This window comes from Carica papaya, chromosome 3 (assembly GCF_054855325.1).
Source record: "Carica papaya isolate Zhongbai chromosome 3, ASM5485532v1, whole genome shotgun sequence".
NCBI classification, from domain to species: Eukaryota; Viridiplantae; Streptophyta; class Magnoliopsida; order Brassicales; family Caricaceae; genus Carica; species Carica papaya.
In genome coordinates, this window is record NC_142311.1 from 590,548 (window position 1) to 613,489 (window position 22,942).

General features: G+C 31.3%; 2 protein-coding genes across 4 annotated transcripts; one reads left to right on the top strand and one right to left on the bottom strand.

Moving 5' to 3' along the window:
- Positions 1-147: 147 nt before the first annotated feature.
- LOC110815370 (TOPLESS-related 3) lies at positions 148-9,037 on the bottom strand. The gene is made up of 25 exons (XM_022043150.2): positions 8,608-9,037; positions 7,808-7,987; positions 7,570-7,683; positions 7,081-7,239; positions 6,505-6,679; positions 6,197-6,329; positions 5,756-5,874; positions 5,518-5,653; positions 5,295-5,404; positions 5,083-5,152; positions 4,937-5,010; positions 4,760-4,855; positions 4,587-4,679; positions 4,072-4,196; positions 3,655-3,889; positions 3,395-3,562; positions 3,223-3,309; positions 2,815-2,967; positions 2,617-2,727; positions 2,280-2,459; positions 2,073-2,201; positions 1,873-1,968; positions 1,142-1,324; positions 886-1,061; positions 148-782 (listed from the first exon to the last, which is right to left on the bottom strand). The coding sequence occupies exons 1-25, from the start codon at positions 8,685-8,687 to the stop codon at positions 566-568; spliced, it is 3,399 nt and encodes a 1,132-aa protein (XP_021898842.2). The 5' UTR covers positions 8,688-9,037; the 3' UTR covers positions 148-565.
- Positions 9,038-17,023: 7,986 nt separating this feature from the next.
- On the top strand, positions 17,024-19,491 carry MDO1 (telomere-capping, CST complex subunit). Of its 3 annotated transcripts, none has more exons than XM_022043178.2 (4): positions 17,024-17,209; positions 17,589-17,740; positions 18,904-19,063; positions 19,153-19,491. In XM_022043178.2, exons 2-4 carry the CDS (start codon positions 17,637-17,639, stop codon positions 19,306-19,308), a joined length of 420 nt encoding a protein of 139 aa, XP_021898870.1. In that variant the 5' UTR covers positions 17,024-17,209; positions 17,589-17,636; the 3' UTR covers positions 19,309-19,491. The 3 variants fall into 3 exon arrangements, with proteins under 3 accessions (XP_021898870.1, XP_021898869.1, XP_021898871.1); XM_022043177.2 differs by having other exon boundaries at positions 17,025-17,209; positions 17,603-17,740; XM_022043179.2 differs by lacking the exon at positions 17,024-17,209 and adding an exon at positions 17,222-17,402 and having other exon boundaries at positions 17,603-17,740.
- Positions 19,492-22,942: the final 3,451 nt, after the last annotated feature.

Sequence of the window (22,942 nt, forward strand, 5' to 3'; positions counted from 1 at the left end):
AACACCGAATAAAACAACAAAAAATTCTCAGAAACTTGGTTCAAAGAGCTAAAACCCTAAAGTTGAGTTATTGTCCGTAATTAACAGATTACACATAATTACAAATCAAGTATTTGTGAAGTATTTGACGCTGACAAAAGAAGCTCATAAGTGAACTTTCATTCTATTCATAACTGGTAAAGAGATATGACTCAAACTATCCTGAATGGACTAACTCAATACCAGCAATGAATGACGGAATTCATTGAGAAATATGTAGGATGCCCCAAAACCCAAGTTGAAACAGAGAGGGTTAATTGAGTTTATTACAAGGAATAAGATGAATTATACAGCATTTCTGTGAATGAACCAAGGCACTCTTTTTGACGCCAAAAAGACAGTTGAACCAAATTGAAGTTGGAAGTGGAGGTGAAACTAGAACCCTGTAGTATACAAGAACAAATATCTCTAGTCAACAATGTCCTAGCTTACCTTTGATGAGATGTACGGTGAAGGACTACTAAGTATTAACCCTAAAATCTACATGGATAAGATACAGATGGAGTCTTAAATACAAGGAAGCTCGTCATCGTTGCAGTTGGTCTGGTGTGTGATTGCTTGTGGTAGATGAAGATGGTGTTCTACCGTTGAGCATGCCATTGTCCACTGGTGGACTTGCACCCCACTTCCCCTCGGATTCTGTTGGCTCCATCGCTTTAACTGACCCATCTGTCAACCCTATAGCGAATTGGTTTGGCTCCAGCGGATGTGCCGCAACAACAAGAGGGTATACAGTTTGGCTTCTGCAAAATGGGGGCCATGAATGATTATAAAGATTAGAGCAGAAGTGCTTTGAAAAGGGAGGGAGAAGTGACCTTGTTGTGACATTATTACACGCTAACTTACCCATTTAAGATAGATTGAGGTAAGTATGCTGATGGACCAATTCGGCATCTTAGCCTGAGGCTGTCCGCATCATAGACTCCAATGTTACCATCAACAAAGGTAGCATAAACCAACTGACTGTTACAGGAGTATGCTGCATAAGATATAGGTGCAGACAATCCATCTTGTGCAACCCACTGCAATAGAACACAAAGACAATCTTTTTTATTACTCTTGTACTGCAATCTATTGTCAAAAGTATATAACCAACCCTTACGTGTCGAACACGTTCCATCTTAGAGGCATCATATATTGCTAACTGTGTCTCGTGAACAACCAGCATGCGTATCTGATCAGAATGGAACTGCACACGTGTATCGCCCGTGGGAGCTTTTCCAGCAGGTATCTGGATATTAATTGACTTCCTCTTCTCCCATGTGTCAATGCTCCACACGCAAAGCTACAGGAGATCACCACAATAATAAATTCAGGATAAAAAAAGGGGTTTTGTAATAAGAGGAATATCATTTCACATGCAAATGAGCAGATTGGACCTCCAGTGATGTTCATATATATGTTTTACCGAAAGCACATAGAATCAGATTTAGGAGCAAATTTAACAACTGGCCTTCTGTGTAATTCCATTGTGCAAAAATCTTCATTATGGAAACAACTACCGTTAAAAAAATGCCTTATTTGATTTGTAGGTTCCAAAAAGTTGTTAAATTCTCAAGCTGCCCATCTACATGACAGCCTAAACTTTCCTTTTCCAGAACTCTTGGCAGGACATGCATATACAGTAATAGAAGATAATGGAGCAGCCGTTGATAGGAAATAGGAACCTCAGTAATTTCAATTTTTGAAATTGTCAATTATATTCCAATTTCAACTCCAAGAAACTTAAGATATCTGACACATAGAAAGCTCCTTCAAATGATGACAAAATCCAAACCTGAAATTGACGGATAACTATAAAATCATAAAGTACAATACCATAAATATACTTACTTGCGCATCAGCACCTGATGAAACCAAGATATTAAGATTGGTTGAAAAGGCTAAACCAGTGATTCGCTTCTGGTGACCTTTCAATTTTGATTTTACCTAGAAAGTGAAAAAAAAAATCCCATCAGCTTTAGTTAAAAAGATGCAGACAGTCACTCAAAAAGAACAACCAAAGAAGCAAAAAAAGCAAAGAATGTAATCACCTCATCCACTCTAACATTATATATATGGATGGTTGAATCTTCCATTCCAATGGCTATAATGTTATTGTCCTGAGGGTGAAATGCCAAGAAAGTTGAAGCAGGAGGAGGTGACATGAATGTTGTCATTACCTGTAAACCACAATTTCAGTAGGTACCTTGAAGATCCAAAAACTTACCATATTAGAACTGCATGCACGTAAGACATACCTTGAACGTCATCATGTTAAACAATGAAACCTTTCCACCAGTTGCTGACATCACATATGAGTCATTCTTTGAAAGTGCTATGCATGGGACTGCTTCCTCAAGGTTGACACCTGTGACATCATTAGTCATAAGAAGACCACTGTTCGGTTGCCAATGCTGTGGTACCACATTGGCAGTGGCCTTTAAAGGTTAAAACACTTTAGAAAATTCTTCATCAACTAACATTTAAAAAAAATGTTGAATTGAGGTAAAAGAAACCTAAAATTAGTTATTTTATAAAAAGAAAAAGAAGAGAGGAGGAGAAAGAGAAGTGACTTTTTTTCTTCTTAGCTAATACCTTTCCGCTAGGATTCTGTTCATTGCGTGTCCACTTCCACAGCTTCTGAATACCATTTGACCCGAGCGCCAAAACACCAACACCAGAATTTGTATACAGAAGACGAACAACCTGGATAGCCATGCAATGGTAAGAACTGTACTGATTGAGAAAAAAATTGCTGTCGAAGTATAATTGCTAGACCAATAATTTACATACCTTGCTGGAGGTATCTGTGGTGTCAGGCAAAGTAACTAACCGGCAATGGATAGGATCCACAATTTCAGCCAACTGCCAAGGTTTGGTCTTATCAACAACATCATCCATGGTTCTTGGTTTTTCAATGCTTCTACCCATGGGATCCACTCCATTCTAAAAGAAGAAATCCAGAAGGACAAATAAGTAAATCAAATTTTGGTTGGAGGAAGATTTATCCATAGCAAAATGAACAAAAAGGAGTTTTTCCTTGTTAGCCAAAATGACTCCACCTCGTGGAAGTCAAAGGAATTGCCAGAGAGTGTACAGTCTTTTGGTTGATATGATGTCTAAGCCATAACGTAACATAAACTGTTTTCTGACTAAAAGGATTCTCACAAAACTCAATGTAGAAATGTGAAGTGAACATACAAGAATTGGCGAAGGCCTGACAGGGGAGCTTCTTTCCACTTTACAATTGACAGGACTAGCAGTTGCAACGGCAGAAGTACCAGAAACCTGACAAATAAACAAAATGTTTTAAAAATGCATATCTCAAGATGTGATCATTGTCAATCAAGCAAATTAAAGAAATAATAATAACCTTAATTGAAGCAGAATCAATTGGCATTCTCAATGCTTCAAAAGATGGGGCTTCAATTGCTCTCACAGATCTGAGGCCAGCAGCATTTCCAAGTATCTTGAATCCATTATCAGCTGTTGTAACTGCAAGAAGGTTCCCTTCCTTATTGAATCTCAACCGTGGAAGTGCCTGAGACATGTAAAAGAAAATGTAACTATCGAGTGCCTAATTTAAAACAAAGCTATTTGAAAGAAGAGCTTTAGAATAATCAAATGACTAACCGGGAGTCCTCCATCAGCATCTATGCTACTAATGACACTATTATTGTCCATATCCCAGAATTTTATTTGCCCATCTTCACCTGCAGCCAAAAAGTGATTCTGTGTTGTGTCAAACTGCACGACACCAGCTGATTTCTTCCTAAACCCAGTATAATTCCTCTTTATTGCTCCTTCACTTTCATTCCATTCTACTAGAAAAGAGTCCCCATCTTTACTAGTTCCACAAGAAAACAATCTGAGAGAAGAACAAGAACTAATGAATAACTTCAAAAATTAAACCCAAGGAAACAACCTCAGAAGATATTTAGGAACACAATCTTTTAAATTCAGGACAAATAGATGCACAATTTATAGAAAATAGACAAAGCCAAACTTTTTAATGCCAACTTGGCAAGATTCAATATTCACAGATCTTACCTACTTCCATCAGCACTGTAAAGCATTGTACACCAATGACCTGGAGCATCATAATCGACTCTGGAACCCATATTGTCATATAGCCAGGCCTTTATTTTGCCATCAATAGCTGTTGAAAATATAAACTGCAATTGTAGATGAAAATACTCAATATCAATGAAAAGCCTCCACTAGAATAGAACTTGAACACAGATTATCAGCAAACACTAAACAACAGCACTGGAATCCCACCATTACTTGCAATAATCAATTGCCACTAATATCTAGAATAAATAATTGTCTTATGAAATTCTCCGCTGGAACTTTCATAAGAATCCTGCCATTGGCTTACAACTAGGTTTTGGTTTAGAAGTTGATAATCATTAGTCTGACTTGATTTACCATTCAAAAGTCAAAATACAGTAATTGCAAGCAGCTTTCAGAGATTTTGAGGTGATTTAATTTAACATGCTTGCTGGGAAAATTAAATAACAAAAATAGAAGAAAAAGTAGCCTTCTTTTGTTGTCTGACACACCTGAATGTTCTCTTTGTGGTGAGGACAGATGGAATAAACAGGTGCCTCATGACCTTCAAAGTTAAATAGTTTCCTGCCAGTCAGGTCCCATACCTGTTTCATTTTTTTTTTCCATTTAGATAACAAGGAAGTCCTGTTCAATAGAAAATTTTCATGAGATTTCAACCTCTCACCTTTATTAGTTTGTCATCTCCACATGTAACAACACACAACTGTTTGTTTGGATGAGAAAAAGCCAAGTCATTCACTCCACCAATATGGGCATCAATCTAGCCAATGACAAAGGAATGCCTGTTAAGTTGCAGTTACAAATTCTGCATTGCTCTTCAAGCAATAAAATATCGACTCACCTCAAGATGCTGGCGTAAATCATTTGTTGCCGTACAAGCAAACAAGTGAATCAAGTGTTTTGTAAATGCAACCCCTACAATCAGAAATAAAATAAATAGAAATGCAGAGCCTTCAAGATGCTAGTCATCCATACACATGCACATACCCACAAAATTTCCATCTGGACTCCATGTAACACGGCTGACGGAAATTGGTGCATCTTTGACCATAGAAGCCTGTAAGAAAGCCCACAAATAAGAAATTAAGTCAATTGATTGCCTCCAATTCTCAAGCTCAAGCACGCAAGGTATCGTTTAACACTTAAGCATTCAATAAAAAAATAACTCAAAAATAAGAAGTAGCCAGAAATCTAAAAACCTGAAAAGGTAACGAACAAGCTGCCGCATCCCAAACCTTAAATGGCTTTGAAACCAATCTCTCACGCAGTGCAAGTTCCCAGAGAGTAATTTCACCATTTGCAGAACCAACTGCTCAAATGTCATTGCAAGTCAAAATATCAGAAAGATGATGTATCTAATTGCGAAGAGCATAACTATCATAATTGCAACAAGGTCCAGTGGTAGAAGGCCAATTTTCACACCGAGAAGCGTGGTATGGTGGGAAGGATGGAAATCCATGCTGGTGACAGTAGATGATTGATGCATAGTCAAAGCCACCTTTGTTGGCAAGTCATCCAAAGACCATGAAGCTTGCTGTCGAGGGGTTGGATATGTAACCTGAAAATAGAAGAAATTAGAATGTCCACAGAAGTCTTGAAAAAACATTCCCATATTTGCATTGGTGAAACAGTAACAAAAGTAAAAGAGCGTCACAGTTACCTCCTCAACAGATTGAGCAGGGCGGAGCCGTTTCATTAGCTGTTCATGATCTGGATTTGGATAATCAACTACACCTGAGTTCGCTGGAGGAGTTCTTGGACGTTTTAACATTGAAGCCACTGAGAAGACAAAATTAATTCAATCAGTATCGTTTACCAACTGGACTTCCAAGGTCAAATCAACCAGAGGTCCAGACAACTCATTTCATCCAGTATTAAGACACCAGAGAAACCAAATAACAGAGAGAGTCTCCAATATGCTGTAAACTGCACACACATATAAGATTCTAAATAACTCAGGAAACGACATATTCAAATTTCTTAGACAAAAAACTAATTTTCAAACACAAGAAGGAAAGAAAAAGGAAATGGTTGAAAGATGTTAAAACAGGTGTTTTCATGAGTGACACTCTACAAATCCCAACTGTATAACAGCTCTAACCTTGATTTTGAGAAACAGGTATGGATGATGCAGTAACAACAGCTGCTTGAACAGATGAAGAAGCAGAGACATTGGCCATCCAACCAGCTAAAGCACCAGCATTAGCAGCTGCTGCAGGGGGAGGAGGAAAGGGCTATACACAACATGAAATAAATTATTCGTTAGTCAAAACTCCCAATGTTAAATCCCCACTCTTTTTTATGTTAATAAGTTCAGATAATGTAAAACTGAAATATCCATACACCTTCAGCTCCAAGAGAAAAACCCTCTTAAACAAGATAAATTAATTTAGAATTGGAATATCATACACCATGAGCTCCAAGAGACGTATAAGCAGCAGGCTTTGCAACTGCCGCAACAGGAAGATTGACAGGCGTCGGCGCAAGAGGACCATTTGGAGGTGTGCAGGTGTGATCAGTGAATAACGTCTTGATATCTGGGTTGGGCCTTGGGTTCTTGCATAACTGGTGCTGCCAATTCAAACTGCATGGACCCAATACTCACAAATTAAACATCAAACCAAAATTTCCGTGACAGGATTTAGAATGTTGATATATTACAAAAGCACGTTAAAGAGAACTGCAATATACTGTTTTTCTCCACGATGAGCATAATTATCAAGTAAGATATGGGAAGAGTGTTAGCCATCAGAACAGACAGATATGTTGAAGAAGTATCTGAAAAAGACTTCCTAAACATAACAATGATAAAAGTACGACAAAATATAATTTTCTTCAGCTAACTCAAATAGGAAGTCAGTTGGATCAAGGATATTCCATTTAAAGGTAAGATTTGCGAGTGGTAGCTTCTATACAATAGACATGATTTATAGCCAGGCATACACATATCTATCATTGACGCCCTCTAACTTACATCAGCTTTACCTCTGATTAATTAAAGTTCGCAGTCTTGACGGTCTCAATGTAGGGAAGACAAGTTTATCTCGAAAAAGTGGATTGGCTTCAATGAGCTTTTTAAGCTCAATCAACATTATACTGCGGGCAGTCTTAGTATCACCATACTTAGAAAGCTGCTCATTTTCCCTGTAATAGAGGATGATATCAAAAAGAATTATACAACTGTAAGCAATCAAAAAGTATGTTTTGAATTTCATAGATTTTTAGTCTCAGCACATATCCTTTCGCATTTTCTTCTTTCCTAGTTTCTCTTCTTCTTTTTGTAACTTTCCTGTGCACCAGAACAAACTACTTTATTTGTTTAATATATTTACTTGGTAAATAAAACCAAATTTGCTTGTCTCCTGGTCCCTAATGTTTCTGAGCAGCCATGAAATCGTGGAAAAGGCCAATAATAGAAAAGAATACCCTGCTAACGCAACTCATAGATTTCTTATATATGTGAAAGGAAATTACCTGAAATTTCCAAGAGTTAAAAGTTGGGTAATTTCCTTGTACAATTCCTCATTAAATGTTGAAAACACTTTCAGATCATGCACCAAAATGTCAACAGCCTTTGCCTTGTCTTGCCTATAATACCAATTGTTGAAAACAATTAAACTTTTTGTAACTATGAGAAAAAGATACATATTTTCTGGAAAATATAACTAAATGAGAATATATATAAATGAAAATGATTAGTGAAAAACTATACCGATCAAGAGCTTCTAGGTACTTTTGCTTTCTAATTTCAAAGAATATCTTCATTGAATATCTATTATCATCTACTTTGGTAAAGCCGGACAAGTACTTCTCAACTTCATCCCATTCTCCTGCCTGAACTTTCTCGTCAAAGTACTTCATATTGAAGAAAAAGCCGGACTCTTTCTCCAGCCTACCAAAATAAAACATAAATTTCCAATCATGCAACCACGATCAAAGCTGTCATTTCAGATCAAAGTAGCCAAGTAACAATCAAACACTATAAGACCATTTACCTTTTTTTTTTTATTTGCTAGAGAAAAGGCTATTCACTCAGATTTAAAGTTTTATGCTCAAGGTGGTTTCTTCATATTATTTTTCGGGAGCACTTAGTGTGCGCCTCCATGTTAATCCAACTGAAAATCCATACGTTTCAGCTGATTCAGCTCATTTTTTCTTTTACATAGTTTTCAGAGACCCAATCAATTTACTAAATCCAAACAATTTCAATACGTCTTTTCAGGAAGCATAGCCACAGTTAACAATTAGAACGATTACACCTGAAAAGTAAGAGCAAGTTGTCCATTTTTGCCAACCAAACAACAACAAAGACACCCACTAAACAGAATTAATGCAACTATCTAAGGCACCAAGAAAAATCTCCAAACAAAATCACGGTATCGAAGCTTTAGATTCACAGAGCTCCTTTTATATCCTCAGTCCTCCTTCAGTTTGTCTTTTACACCAAAGCCATACAGGATAAATACATACATAAAAGAGAACATACAGAGAGAAAGAGAAAAGTAAACTTACTTGTGAACAGACTCCTTAAATTTCTCTTCTTCGAGAAATTGAAGTATCAGAAACACCAACTCCCTGCTCAAAGACGACATTATTGCTCCAAAAAACCTCGAAACTGAAGCGCCAAACAGGATGATGATCCTAAAGCAAAAACTACCCAAACAAAAAGCAGGAAAGAGAAAAAGAAAAAACACACGGCACAGAGCTCTTAATTTAGCGCACAGATATATGAAAAATCAGCATAAAACTCAGGTAAGTTCCGAATCTGAGCTCAAATTTATGGTCTACAGATCTCACTAAATGTTAAAACATGTTATCTCTTGAGCTTTTAGGGCTTAAATACAGCGCGAATTTTGAGGATTTCTAGGGTTTTAAAGGCTGCGTTGAGAGAGAAGAAGATAAAGGAAAGAGAGACTTGGTCTCGCTATCTTCGATGCATTGTACAGGGGGGAGCTTCTCTCTTTATCTACTGACCTATCAGTGATACGCAGATACGTTATCAGTATCTTTGATAAGTCCCCCGACATACGAAGATAAGCCATTTGACTTATCACTTAATGAACTGATAAGGCATGTGTTGACGCGTAGCGGATTCCAAACCACAAATTCAAATCTAGTGAATATTCGCTACACACGTCCAGTCCCGGTCCCCACTTTGCTTTGTACTGTCACTTTCAATGCACTGCAAAAATTAAACGCCTCTTCTTCTATGTTTGATATCGTGCGCTATTTTACTGTTTTCGCGGTATGTTTGACTGATATCGTATCGCGATATTTTTGGGATTTGTTTTTTTTTAAGAAGCCGTGTCAGAAGAAGCCTTATATTCCACCCGCTTTCTAGACTTTTGGGACCCACATATTATATGCCTGATGTGTTTTGGTCTCAAATCCATTTTCTTACTGGTTCATGTTTCTTCATTTAAAAAAGTGGACCCCACATTTATGTATATAAAAACTTATATTTACTGTATTATAAAATTACTAAATTAACCTTTAAAAATTAATATTTACGATTATTTGGTTTTTTTAACTTTTTTTTTTTGTTCTGATTTAGTGTTTGATTTTTTTTATTTATTTGAAACCTTCAATTTTGTATTTTTAATCAAAAATTAAAATATTTATGTTATTTTTTATATTTAAAAAAACTATTATTATTAATTTTGTTAATTACTTATTTTAAACTAATTCTGTTCGGTTTAAACTTATAATTTTATTTCTTGACGTAAAATACTAAAATAATTATATCATATATTTTATATAAAAATTAATAAAAATATTAATTAGAAACTAAAACATGTTAAATATATAATGCGTAAATTTTAAAAATGTAAAAAACATATGGAATATGAGAATAGGCGGTAGTGAATACTCATTTCATCGAGACAAACCCCTCCAGCAAAAACGTTCAGAGATTTCTCATCTCTTACGAGTCATTCGGTGGTTTAGTAGGCTCGTCAATATAATAATATAATTCACTTAATAGGCTGGATATTCGTTATCTCATAGCAGATAACTAACACAAGCCTACTCAACAAATCTCATAAATAAATGTCTATTCGCATAGCAATTAATTAAAAAAATAATTATTATAATTATTTTAATAAAATAAATATCATAAAATTATTAAAATTTAAATTATAATAAATATTAAATTTTATAAACTAATCCGATCATTTATTTTTTATTATCAAATTTGATTAAAAAAATTTACAAGAGTAATTCGATTTCAAATCTTGTAAGTAATAATTTATATTGAAATAATAAATTTAATTAAAAAAATATGCTTTACTAATACCATACTATGTAATAGTTAGTAATTGATAATTTAAATATTATATTTTGTACTTATTTTGGAGTGCTAATATCTCACTACTATAATTATTAATTATTAATTTTAATTTTTTTAAAAATTATGATAATTTTCAAAATAACTTATAAATTTTTCAAACGTAAATTATGTAATTAATTAAAAATTTTACTATAATTTTTATTATATGTTGACTTTTTATAGATTACTATTTTTCTAAGCTAATTATTTTTTTATTATATTTATCTTTCTCTTTTTCTTTTTATATATTATGTTTTAAAGTTAATTTTTTATTTTTATATATTTTATTTGTATACATTTAAATTATTAATATATTAATATTTTTATATACTAAAATTTTATCGTGTAACTAAACAAAAAACGAAGGAAATAAAAAATTTGACATCACTTGAAAAGGAGGAAGCTTAAAGTTGGGTAACTTTGTACTTTTGATTTCTTAAATTTAATTAATATTTTTGTATAATTTTTTAAATAATTATAGAATTTTAAGATATTTATTGAAATTACTCAATGATTTTTGGTGTTTATGGTTTTTTTTTTTTAACATTTTAATCATTATCACTTTTATTATAATATTCGGTTCCGAAAATCGGTTAAAGATAATATTTATTATTTATAAAAAATTATATAAATAATTAATGTAATTTTATTTTAATATAATTTTGTTAAATTTTGATAAAAAATATATATTATGGATAAAATTAACGAAATTTTGAATCCGATGAGTATTTTTGAAATAAAAAATAAAAATAAAGAGTTAATCATAAAAGAAAAAAGTTTAACAACGTGGGATGGCTCAGTCAGCAACCCGAGCGAATCAGAGCACGCCGCTCGGTAGGCAAACTGACATCCGCTCTACACATATAAATAGTTATACGAATATTGACATTCATAAGTTGATTTTTAAAAAACTCGTAATGCTAAGTATAAAAATAATAATTTTTTTCACAATAAATTAATTTACTTAAATTAAAGAGTTCATTAGTTATTTTTATAATTTTTACCAATTTTTAATTTTTCTTATAAGTAATTAATGTGATATTTTTATTGTATTAATGTATCTCACTATTTTATTAAATATTTTAGATAAAGATGAACAAAATATAAATCTCGACTAGTAAAAAAGTTATGAGTAATTTATCTCTCTGATCCATTCAAAAGTTAATAGAAGTTAACTACTATGACATCTATCTAATTATTTTAAACTATTTATTTATTTATTTTTACGATTTATTATAGTATGTACATTTTCGTAACTCTATTAGAAATTTTAATTTATTATGTAAATAATATAAATACTAATATTATTACTTATTTGTGCATTTAAAAATACAAATTCATTTATTTTAAATTTCAGATCTTTACATTTATAATGTAGTAAAGTAAAGTATTTTTAAACTTTTTAATTATGATCAATTATTAATTCCAAATTTAGAAAATTATAAATCCATATATTTCACATAATATTATTCCTCTTTAATTTTATTTATTTCTTATATTATAACAAATAGATAATTTATAAATTTATAAATATTATTTTTAATTCAAATTAATTTATTAGTCAATACTCAATATACTCACCTCGTTTTCTCGTCTCGAGACAAGATAAGTACCGGAAAAAATCGAATCATCTCGCACAATTTTCGAGTAGTTGAGGTAGGGAGGACCCACTTTTAAAGTTCTGGTTACAAAGTACGGGTTGGAGATACAAAATGCAAGCTGAAAAAGCTGCACGCGCCAAGTACTTTAAGGAGCGCGTGTGTCTTTCGATCGTATGGAAAGGTTATGAATGGTGCGCACTTTATGCGTCACACTGATAACGAAAGAAAAGTCAAGCCCTTATGCCTTTTACCAGAGCAAGACTCATTCATGTTCACCTCACGCGCCAATGAGGTAATGTTTGTGTTTTTATAAATGTGATAATACATTTAAAAAAAAAAATTATTACACTATTAAAAAAAGTTTAATTAAAAAAAATAAATTTATTATTATACTATTTTTTAATTAATATAAATTTATATTTCTAAATTATATTTTAATAAATAATTTTATATTTAATACTATTAAACAGATATTATAAAATAAAATACGTATATGTATATAATAAATAACTTGATTTATATTTTTATTATTTTTTAGTACATAATTAAATTAAATAATTATATTTAAATTATAGCTTAAAATCATTCGAATTATATTTCTGTTTGTGATTTTTTTATAATTTTATTAATTTGTTATAAATTTATATTTAATTTATCACTATTTTAAGATTAAATAGATATATATATATATAAAGGAAAATATGTAGTGTGGTTATAATTGTGGGGTGTCATACTATTAACATTTTTCAAATTTAATGCCCACTTTAATATATTGTATGCTTTGTAAATATATGTTTAATGATATTCTCATGTATATTTAACGGTACATAATAAATTTATCTGAAACAAAATTATCGTGTATATTTAATTAAATAATTATTATAAATTTAAATTAAATTATATATTTTATTATTCTGTCGATAAAAAATTATAATATAATAAATATATATATGTATTATATATTATTTAACTTTATATAATATACTTTAATTTAATTTATATCTACATGAGAATCTGTCCTAACTCGTTTTTTGTGGTTAGATCACGTGCCAATAGAAAATTGAGAATATTTATATTAATTTATTTTATAATTTAATGGACCACCTTATAGTATATCTTATATTGGTATATGTATGTATACACTAAAATATATGCATTTAATTATTCAAAAGCATGTTCAATTTTGGCTTTATATAAATACTATTATATGCATACTTTTTCACGTGTATGCACATGAAATGAGACACAAGCTGTTGCGTTTAATTGGTTAACGTAAGTTTAAAATATTTAATTGTCAATAGGACGTGACTCGTGTGACGTGACATTTTAATTGTAAATTAATTATTTTAATCTAAATTTAACAGGCTTTAAGTATATTAATTAGTGTTAATTTAAACATTTATTTTATATAGTAAGATATCAAGTGGGAGTTAGGTTGATAAAGTATAAAATTTTAATATAAAGTTTATAAATAAACACAAATAAACGAGTAAGGAAGGGCGTTATAAATTATAATTTAATTTTAAATGTTTTAATTATTGAATTCTTCGTGAGTATTTAGAGTTATAAATTGTGATTAGCACATTGAAAATGAGATTTTATAATTTTGTGATGGATCGGATTACTAGCAGTTTAATAAACGAATATCTTTTAAGCTGACTTCAACCGTAATAAGTATGCGAGAAAATAAAATATTAAGTTAGTGGGTCATCTACTTAATTAATTACTGAAATTAATAATAAAAATATAGAATATTTTTTTTTAATTTTACTTTTAACTTATTAAACATATTTGATTCATACATTATAAAAAATAAATGTTGTGATTATATATTATATTATGTTAATTGTATATTAATGTAGAGCTTTCACACTCCTTATATATATATATATATATAATAGATTCAAAATAATTAATTATTAATTAAAACATTTGTTATTATCTAGCTAGCATGATTAATGCATGCATTGTACCATGATATATTCCATCAAATAGGTGTCATGATTTATATCAAAATAATAATTAATAAGACAAGAAAAAAAAACGTGTCATGACATGAAATTTATTAATTAATTTTTTTAAATTTTGTTTGCTTTTACATTTCTTTTATTTTTTTATTTTTTTAGTTTTGGCTACTTCTTTTGATTTCTTTTAGTATAATAGATTATATACTAACGTAAATTGTGTAATATTCAGTCTCGAAATTTGGTACAGGATCAATTTTAGCATTTAAAAATAAATAAAAAATTATTTATAAATTAATTTAATTTAATATTTATTGAAAAAAAATAGGTTAATATTGTAATCGAAAATAATTTTAGAAAAAATATGTGAAAATTTGGGTTCGGGATGTATTTTTGAAAGAAAAATAAAAAACAGTAGATCAAAGTATAAATAGAAAAAATTGTGCTACGTAGGAATGCTCAGTCAGCAGCCTCGACAAACTGGAGCAAGCCGCGTGGTAAGGCACACTAACGTCGGTACCACGCAGGATGCCACGCGGACGATCCGCGTGTCCTACGATTGAACAGTCGAGATTAAATCACGATGAATAGTATATATTCATTTTTTCATTATGCATGATCAGACAAACGAGATTGATCGTGATGGACGACCCAGATTAATGTGAGATTGATATAAATACTCACATCATACAAGAACTAAACCTAGTCGCTGGTCCCCACTGGAGAAGCAAAACCAGATGCCAGAGGAAAAGGCCAACCACCGACTACCGCTGCAACGGAGTCACCGCTAACTGCCAAAAAATGTAAAAATATTTCATACCCGCTTGAAAATCAATTTTGAGCACGCCTGTGGCCAAATCAGAGCAAAATAGACGGCAGGTGAGTTAAAAATTACGGGTAAAATCTGGCAGAGCCACCGTGGTCAAAACCCAAAAACCCCTCTAATAAGCCCATTCTCGATTTTCGTTTTACGTGATTTTTCAATCATTGTGTTCACCGTCTTTTTCTGTGTAGATTAGTCGAAGAAAAAACCTCAACCGCAAAGGAGGACTATCGAAGCTGCCGCATCTGAAGGCCCCCTCCGCTAGTAGGTTTGGTTTTTTATGATTTTTCGACCAATCGAGACCCCCAACATATTTTTATGCAGGGATACAGTCAAAAATTGGTCAAAATCGGGTAGGCTGAAGCGAACTGCCGTCATATACCGCATAGCCGACGTTGTCGTGTCGAAACATTAAAAATTAGTCAGAATGAGTTTTGGACATCAATTTTAAATTTCTGGGGTATTTTTAGGTATGTGACGAGTTTTTTGGATTTCGCATAAAAAATTTAGGAAATCCGGTACCCGTTAGGAAGCGTAGTAAGCAACACGACGTCTTAAAACACTGATCTGGGTAAATATCCCTCAGCTTATTATCCGTTATGGTAAATTGAGGCTTAATGTTACATAATATTGTATTTTCGTGAAAAATTAGAAAATATTATAAATAATTATAAGTTACTAGTAGAGCCGGAACCCATTGGTGCACATTTATCCTTATTCTCAGTTTATTTAAATTTATTGCATAAATTGCTTACCATTACATTATGCATGCTTACATTGACAGTTGTTATAGTCTTCTCGATTATCTAGGTTAATTGGTTCCTTGCTGCATAATTTATCTTGTTATCTGATTACTCGGTTATTAATTGTGATAAGTTTAATCGTTTGCTTAAATGTCGTTTTATTAATCTGTGAATAAAATTATATATTAATATTGCGTAGTTGATTGTTACGTTGATGGAAATCTATATGTAAAAGACTTATTGGATACTGAAAAAAAGCAAATGGACCCGGTACATATGGAACTCTACCGTGAACGTTACCTCAGTCGGATGGGGTTGAAAAATTCCTTACCAGTAAGGTTTGGGAGGTATGGTTCACCCTCATACCAAACGGGGTATCGATGTGGTAGAATATCTGGTGTCTACTACCGAGAGTATGGAGACGACCGATTAATTGTTTAATTGAATATTAGATTCACGAGTAGGGGGACATCCATATGAACCCTTAGGGGTATCGGTAAACAGATAAAAATAAAAAGTGATCATTTTTTGTTATCTTATATATGAAAATAAAAAGTGTATGAATATGGATATTCATGGGTTATTTTTAGAAAAACTCGTTATGTAAATACGTAATAAATAGTTTTTTATATTAAATAAATTTACATTAAATTAAGAGCTCCATTAGTCGTTTATTTTTATTTTTATCAGTCTTCAATTTTTCCTATACGTGATTAGTGTGATATTATTATTAGGTTAGTGTATCTCACAATTTCATTAATTATTTCATATAAAAAGTATAAGGATCCAGATTTTGATTAACAAGAGAGTTGTAAGTAATTTACTACCCGGATTCTTTTCAAATGTTAGTGAATGTCGTATTACGATATTTATTTATTAATTTTCTTTAATTACCGTATGTCTTTTATGAGTGACACTCCCACATTTATATTTGACATTATAAATTATTGTGTAAAAAATGTAAATCTTGATTTTATCAATTGCTTTCGCATTTAATTTATAAATTTATTTTTATTTAAGTTATGATCATTTACAAAATGTTAATAATTTTGTGTATAATTAAAAAAATTAAAGAATCAAATTAATTATCACAAAAAAATTATAAAAATTAAAATATAAATTAGATTCGTCTATAACACTTGTTTGAATTGTAGTAAATAATAGGATTTTAATGTATGGTACTCAACGAGTGTGAGAAAATTATGTTTGTTTTAACTTCAAATGGTAACAAACAGTATATGACTGGTAATATACTTCTTATGTTACTAAATAAGTACGAGTAAATTAATAATTTAACTGAAAATATAGTTATATTATCCTATTCTTCAAATAAAAATATATTATATATTATTAACATATATTAATATATAATTATTTAAATATAATTTTTTTTATCATTCTTATTTAATTATTGTTATTAATATACATTAATTAAAAATCACTAAAAATTTATGAAGGTTTATGTATACTACTGTAAAATACATACAAACAACCCCCTGCTGTTACGACAATGGCGGATTGGCGGGAGCGTGTCATGGAGAGCCTGAGAAAAGCTTGTTGGTGAAGTTAAGTCTCTTTCTGTTTTATCCTTTGTGAAGACTGTCACTAGCACTTCAACCCATTTTCCTGCTTTTAACAAGGACTGGTACGGAGAGGTAAGCTTCCACCCACCAGCTTCGTATCAATTCTGGAATGCAGAAACATTATCAATACACGCCCAGACATCAAATAGCTGTAGGATCTTGTTTATCATGGCCCGAACTGGTGAATTCACGAGAAACGATAATCAAAAAAACTTTTTTGCTGGATTAATATGATGGGTCGTTTGGGATATCGATCGTGCACAAGGTGTTTGATAAATTGTCTTAAAGAATACTATCACGTATCATTTCTTCTTCTTGAAACTTGCCTTATGCTAGTACGGTGTTATGATTAAGCTTTTCACATCCGGATCTGCCTCATCTTCTACTTAAAATACTATAAAATATTTTGACTTGTCTCTGGCATTGTGCATGCTGATCCGATGAAATTCAGTGGCTTTCTTTCAGATAAGATTTAGATGCTCTAGTCGGTGGTGGGTTGATGGAGAGCTCTGAGATTAAATCTGGGACGTTGGTTACCTTACAAGACTTACACCCATCTTCTCCATTCTTTCAGGATGGTGCTTCATTTAGAGTGACTGGGAAGTAAGACTGCCTTCCTTATGTATATTTTGTTCGTACTGTCGTCATTTATTTAAGCAAGTTTCAACTTTCCTAAGAAAAGTACAAAATCTTGGCGACTTTTACGTTTGTTTCATTTTCAGGCGTTTGGCTAGTGGTAATGTGGTAGGTCTAGAGGTAGGCTGCCGTGTATTTGCTAGTAGGAATGCGAATTAATGTGTATTTATGGACTGTGGTAATGGTCCTGGTGAAGTTGCATAGTTGTGAAAGGTACAATATGACATGGAAGAAATGGTCAGAGTTGTAAAACCTGTGGTGGAGATTTGGTGTCTTATCAATGTTGATGTCCACTGCAGTGGAGGTGTTGAGATTTTTTTTTGTGCTGGAGTAGGAAATGCAGAGTTACGATGGGGCAGATGGTATGAGGGAAGGGTGCAACTATTGTTATATGTCGCTCATAGTTCAGTTTAAAGGAGCTAAGTATAAGTACAGTGCACCAAAAATTCTGGTGAGCTGTATAATTGTAGAGTGGTAGGTTAGTGGGGGTGTTGATGATGATGTCCACAAACGTGGTTGTGGGTAGTTATGGTGGCTGGAAATGCTAAATAGCAATCGGTATTATGGTGAAAATTTTGTGTTGGTGTTGGTGATAGGCTGACAGAATTCCTTTTGTGAGGGTCATATATTTTTTTTCACTGGAAGAAAAGAAACAAATCTTAAAGTCTTGACTCACAAGTGGATGAGATTTGTGAACTTAGGTAATCTGAGAATTTCAAGACTAAATGAGAATGGAGATGACTCAACTACATATCAACAGAAGTTAACTTTCCCAGATTCCATCCTTGTTAATTTGTGGTCTAAAGCTTTTGTTTTACTCTAGAGGCTATATTGCTTATGGTTGCGTATAACGTAAACATGTGGCCACATCTAAAACTGTGGGTGTCATCAAACCTGTAAAAACTCAATAATGTCACATTTTGAGTGCGGAAGTATTTCATCAGTGCCAACAATTCTGAGTTACACCATTTTTCAGTGCCACAGTAATGGTTTAGATGCCGAAGAATCACCATTATAAACAAATCATCAGCTTTTACTAGTTTCGTAGTACTCTTTATCTAACATGCATTGCCCGTGGTGGTATCATGAATTACTGCTTTCGTAATACACAATTTCTTGTTTCTTCCTAGGCTAGAAGAATATTCTGTGGAGACAGCCATAGCTGTAATTGCTGATGGAGATGCTAACCTCAAGATTGACACCAAGAACTTAAGGGACCTTAGTTTTCGGATCGGCTCAATCTATCAATTCATTGGCGAACTCCATATTCAAGCTGACAACGAGAACGAGGCAAGTCCCCGATATATCCAGCCAAATTTTTTTAATTCTTCCTCCCTCTCATCCCCCATCCCCGAGTTAACGACGGGTGTCTGTTTCAGGCAATCTTGCAGGCTCGAGTGGGTAGGAATGTCGATGGGATTGACCTAAATCTCTATTATCAAACCCTTCAGCTGCTAAGACAGTTCCAAGCGGAGTGCATTAAGAAACAGGAACTTGATGCAGTTCAGGCTATGAATGAAGACATTGCCGGGTGATATTCAGGCAAATGCTACAACATGGCGGCTCCATTAATATACAGTAGAAATATCATTTGGGTATATATATATTTCTTCTGACATAAAAACCCAAACAGAAGTTTATTTCTTTCGGTTGGATTGGATAATGTCATATGGGCTTGACTGGAGCATGAGTGGGCAGATCCCGAGAATTGCACTGGCTGGGTTGCCTTCTTCTTTTGGATTGAGCCTTGGCTCCACGGGCTGGGCTAACTTTTGACAGTATACGAGTTTAGAGAGCATTAGAAAAACGATTTTCCATCTTAATTCTCACTAATTATATTTAATAATTAAAAAATCCCTGAATTTAAGAGTTAATATATTATTAAATTACATTTAATTAAAAAGTAACACTGATTTTACACTAATGATGGAGATTGGACAATGCTCACCCCCGGATTACACCGCATGCTCTGTACTACACCAATGAAAAATAGAAGATTAGAAGAAAAGTAATCCAGCATTATCAAGTAATGATTGTGGATTAAAAGTGATCGCCTTTTCCTAATTAAGCCACTAATTACCCAATTAAATTACGAACCCTATATTTCTTATCACACTAAATACGGATTTAACTTCACCGTGTCGCTTTCTAGTGCACCGGCCAACTTTTTGATTGCCAGTATTGATTACGTGGCTGCTTCTGATTGGCCCAAATTTACGCTGGTAGTGGATTGGCGTTGCAGCTGATTTTTGGGCCCCACCTTCCGGTGTCCCCTCCGCCCCCTCTGGATTCTTCGCACCGACTTCATCATGTGGTCTCGCAGTGGGTAGGTTACTTGTTCCGTGTGTCACATGTTCTTACACTGTACCATCACCAATGTTACAAGAAATTTAAAAATAAATTATATATATATGTATATATAGATTTTAATTTTATTTATATGATTTTATACATAACTGTAATTAAATTCATTAATTAAAAAAATCTAAATTTTTGAATTCTTATTTTTTTTTAAAAAATAATGTGGTGATATATAGATTTTAATTTTATTTATATGATTTTATACATAACTGTAATTAAATGTACTACTTTATATATGTCACATTAAAGACAAACTTTGATAATTAAGGTTTATGAGACCATAGGGTATTATTAAAATCAAAATATTTGGAACTTAGAAATATAATTTCAATATAGATCCAACCTAACTTAAAAAGTGAAAATCACATATTGGGAGGTGGACTTAAAGCTATGATATCCAAAGGCAATTATTTTGTATAATAGACATGTATAAATATACATAATAAGTCAAAATTAAAAAAAAATTAAATTATAAAGAACCCAATTGAAATTTTTCTTAAAAATTAATTTCGTAAATTTTGATTGTTAGTATATTTTTATTACACGGGCGTAATAAAAAAAAAAAGATATTATGTAATACTATATTTTTTCATAAATAAATTTTTTTGAACTTTTTAATTTCGTGTAAATTTAGGTTTAGTACTTATTTTTTTTCGGTTAATTTTATTTTTATTTTTTTTTAAAAATAACATTTAGGTTAGATCTAATGAAAGAGAAATATATATATATATATATATTTAATGTGGGGAATTCTTAAACATAATAATAAAATTATGTATTAGGAAACAAGGCATGACTTTTTAAAATTAATATTGCGTATATTCATTGGTAAAAAATTTGTGCGATTTTGAAAAGAAAATTCAATTCAAATCAAGATCGTACCAAATTTTATTAAAAGATTTTAAATGCAAATGAAATTTGATGGGCCTATCGTCACGAGAGTCGTGGGATGGGTTCGATTTTAGTCAAATTGTATGACTATCTACACCCGAGTGGAATAACCCTCTCTATATTATCAACACAAAATTATATCACATTCAAAATATTTATAAATACCTCAAATTAATCCATATATATTATATCTTTCACTAAATTTTTAACATTATAATTATTTTAATTAAAAAATTTAATCATTATATAACCTATATTCATTTAAAAACATAATAAGTTTGCTGAAACTTAACTTATATTGATTATTATAAGATCACCAACACATTAGTTAATTATTAAATTAATTATTACGAATAAATTTTTATAAATCTATAATTATATAACATTCAAAAAATTTCATAATAATTCAAATTATTTTGACGACTCTAATTACAAAAATTTAACTGTCACTTAATATTTATTCGTCAAAAAATATGATAAATTAATTAAAATATAATTTAATTGTATTATTATAATAATATATATTATTTTTATTTTTTACTGATAATAATAATAATATATTATTATTATTATTTTATTATTATCACTAAAAAACATGTTATGGAGAAGATATTTAAAAAAGGCGTACATGAGGCCGGAGCTTGATTGGACCCTGCGGGACCCACAAGAAGATGGGAGTTGGGAGTCTTGGAGTCGTTGATTGGTGCGGAGGTCCAAATCAGACCTCGTGATGTGAAACTGTAAAAAAGGAGTGGATAAGCGTCAAGGGTCCATCATAATGGAGGTGGGTGTGGGTCCACCTGATTCTTTCAAAGCCTTCAAAATATTTTGGAGGAGATGGGAAACTAAACACCTGTCCATTTATTTTTTAATAAAATAATTAACATATATATATATTATCTAATAAAAATTAATAAATAATATTTAAATTAAATTTTGTTGTCTTTTGAGTGATTCTTTTGTGGATATTGCATTAAAATTGTAAACATTAATTAATAAATTTTATGTTGTAAAATTTAATTAATATTAAAAATTAAAATTAAAATTAATTAAATAATAAAAAGAAAAATGTGAAGCGGCAACAATAAAAATGAGAAATATAAGAACGACAACAATAAATATGAAAAACGTGAACTATCAACAATAAAGAATTGAAAGAAAAATGATAATTTTTCTACTTATATAAATAATTTTATGTAAGGACCCGAAACTTAAATATAAACTATATCATAAATTAAATACGGAAACGTATAATACTGTTTATAGTTTACATTCATTACATATAAATTAACGTGACCAATAGGGTTACAGAAATATTATTTTTACAGCGATTCATAAAAAAAAAAAACAAAACGTAATAACGTATGAAAATAGTATATAAGTGTTGTAGGGAGGTTAATTTATACTGTCTCTTGATAGGATCCGGAAAAATACCTACTCACAGTCCTCTTGCTGATCAGAATTTGAATATTTATCTTTTTGATATGAAATGATTAATAGAGAGAGGAAGTAAACTATACTAAACTAATAAAAATAAAAAATAATTTTAAGTAAAAGAGAAAATACAGATAAATACGAATAAAATAAAAAAAATACTTACGGCGTGAGTTAAAAAAAATAAAATAAGAATTATTACGTTTAACAAGTTAATGCATAACGAATTTGAGATATGAGATTTTTATTTTGTGAATATCGTAAAGCTTATGTTATTTATATCAATAAAATATATTCTTATTTTAATTAAAGAATAACATAAAATTGGAATTTATATTTATTAGAAATGATATAATTACCTTTTAGTGAAAATTCAATGTAGAATATTTCCTTATGAGAAATTACAATTAAAAAGGCACGTGCGGAAATAGGAAGAAAGTGAAATATGATGAGTGAAATCTAAGAAATATCTTTACACAATAT

Coding starts and splice junctions, on each gene's coding strand:
- LOC110815370 (XM_022043150.2), bottom strand. CDS start 8,687: ATGTCGTCTTTGAGCAGGGAGTTGGTGTTTCTGATACTTCAATTTCTC. Junction 4,197..4,586: donor ACCACAAAGAGAACATTCAG/GTGTGTCAGACA, acceptor CTACAATTGCAG/TTTATATTTTCAACAGCTAT. Junction 2,728..2,814: donor CCACAGATACCTCCAGCAAG/GTATGTAAATTA, acceptor ATGGCTATCCAG/GTTGTTCGTCTTCTGTATAC.
- MDO1 (XM_022043178.2), top strand. CDS start 17,637: ATGGAGAGCTCTGAGATTAAATCTGGGACGTTGGTTACCTTACAAGAC. Junction 17,741..18,903: donor TCATTTAGAGTGACTGGGAA/GTAAGACTGCCT, acceptor GTTTCTTCCTAG/GCTAGAAGAATATTCTGTGG. Junction 19,064..19,152: donor AAGCTGACAACGAGAACGAG/GCAAGTCCCCGA, acceptor TGTCTGTTTCAG/GCAATCTTGCAGGCTCGAGT.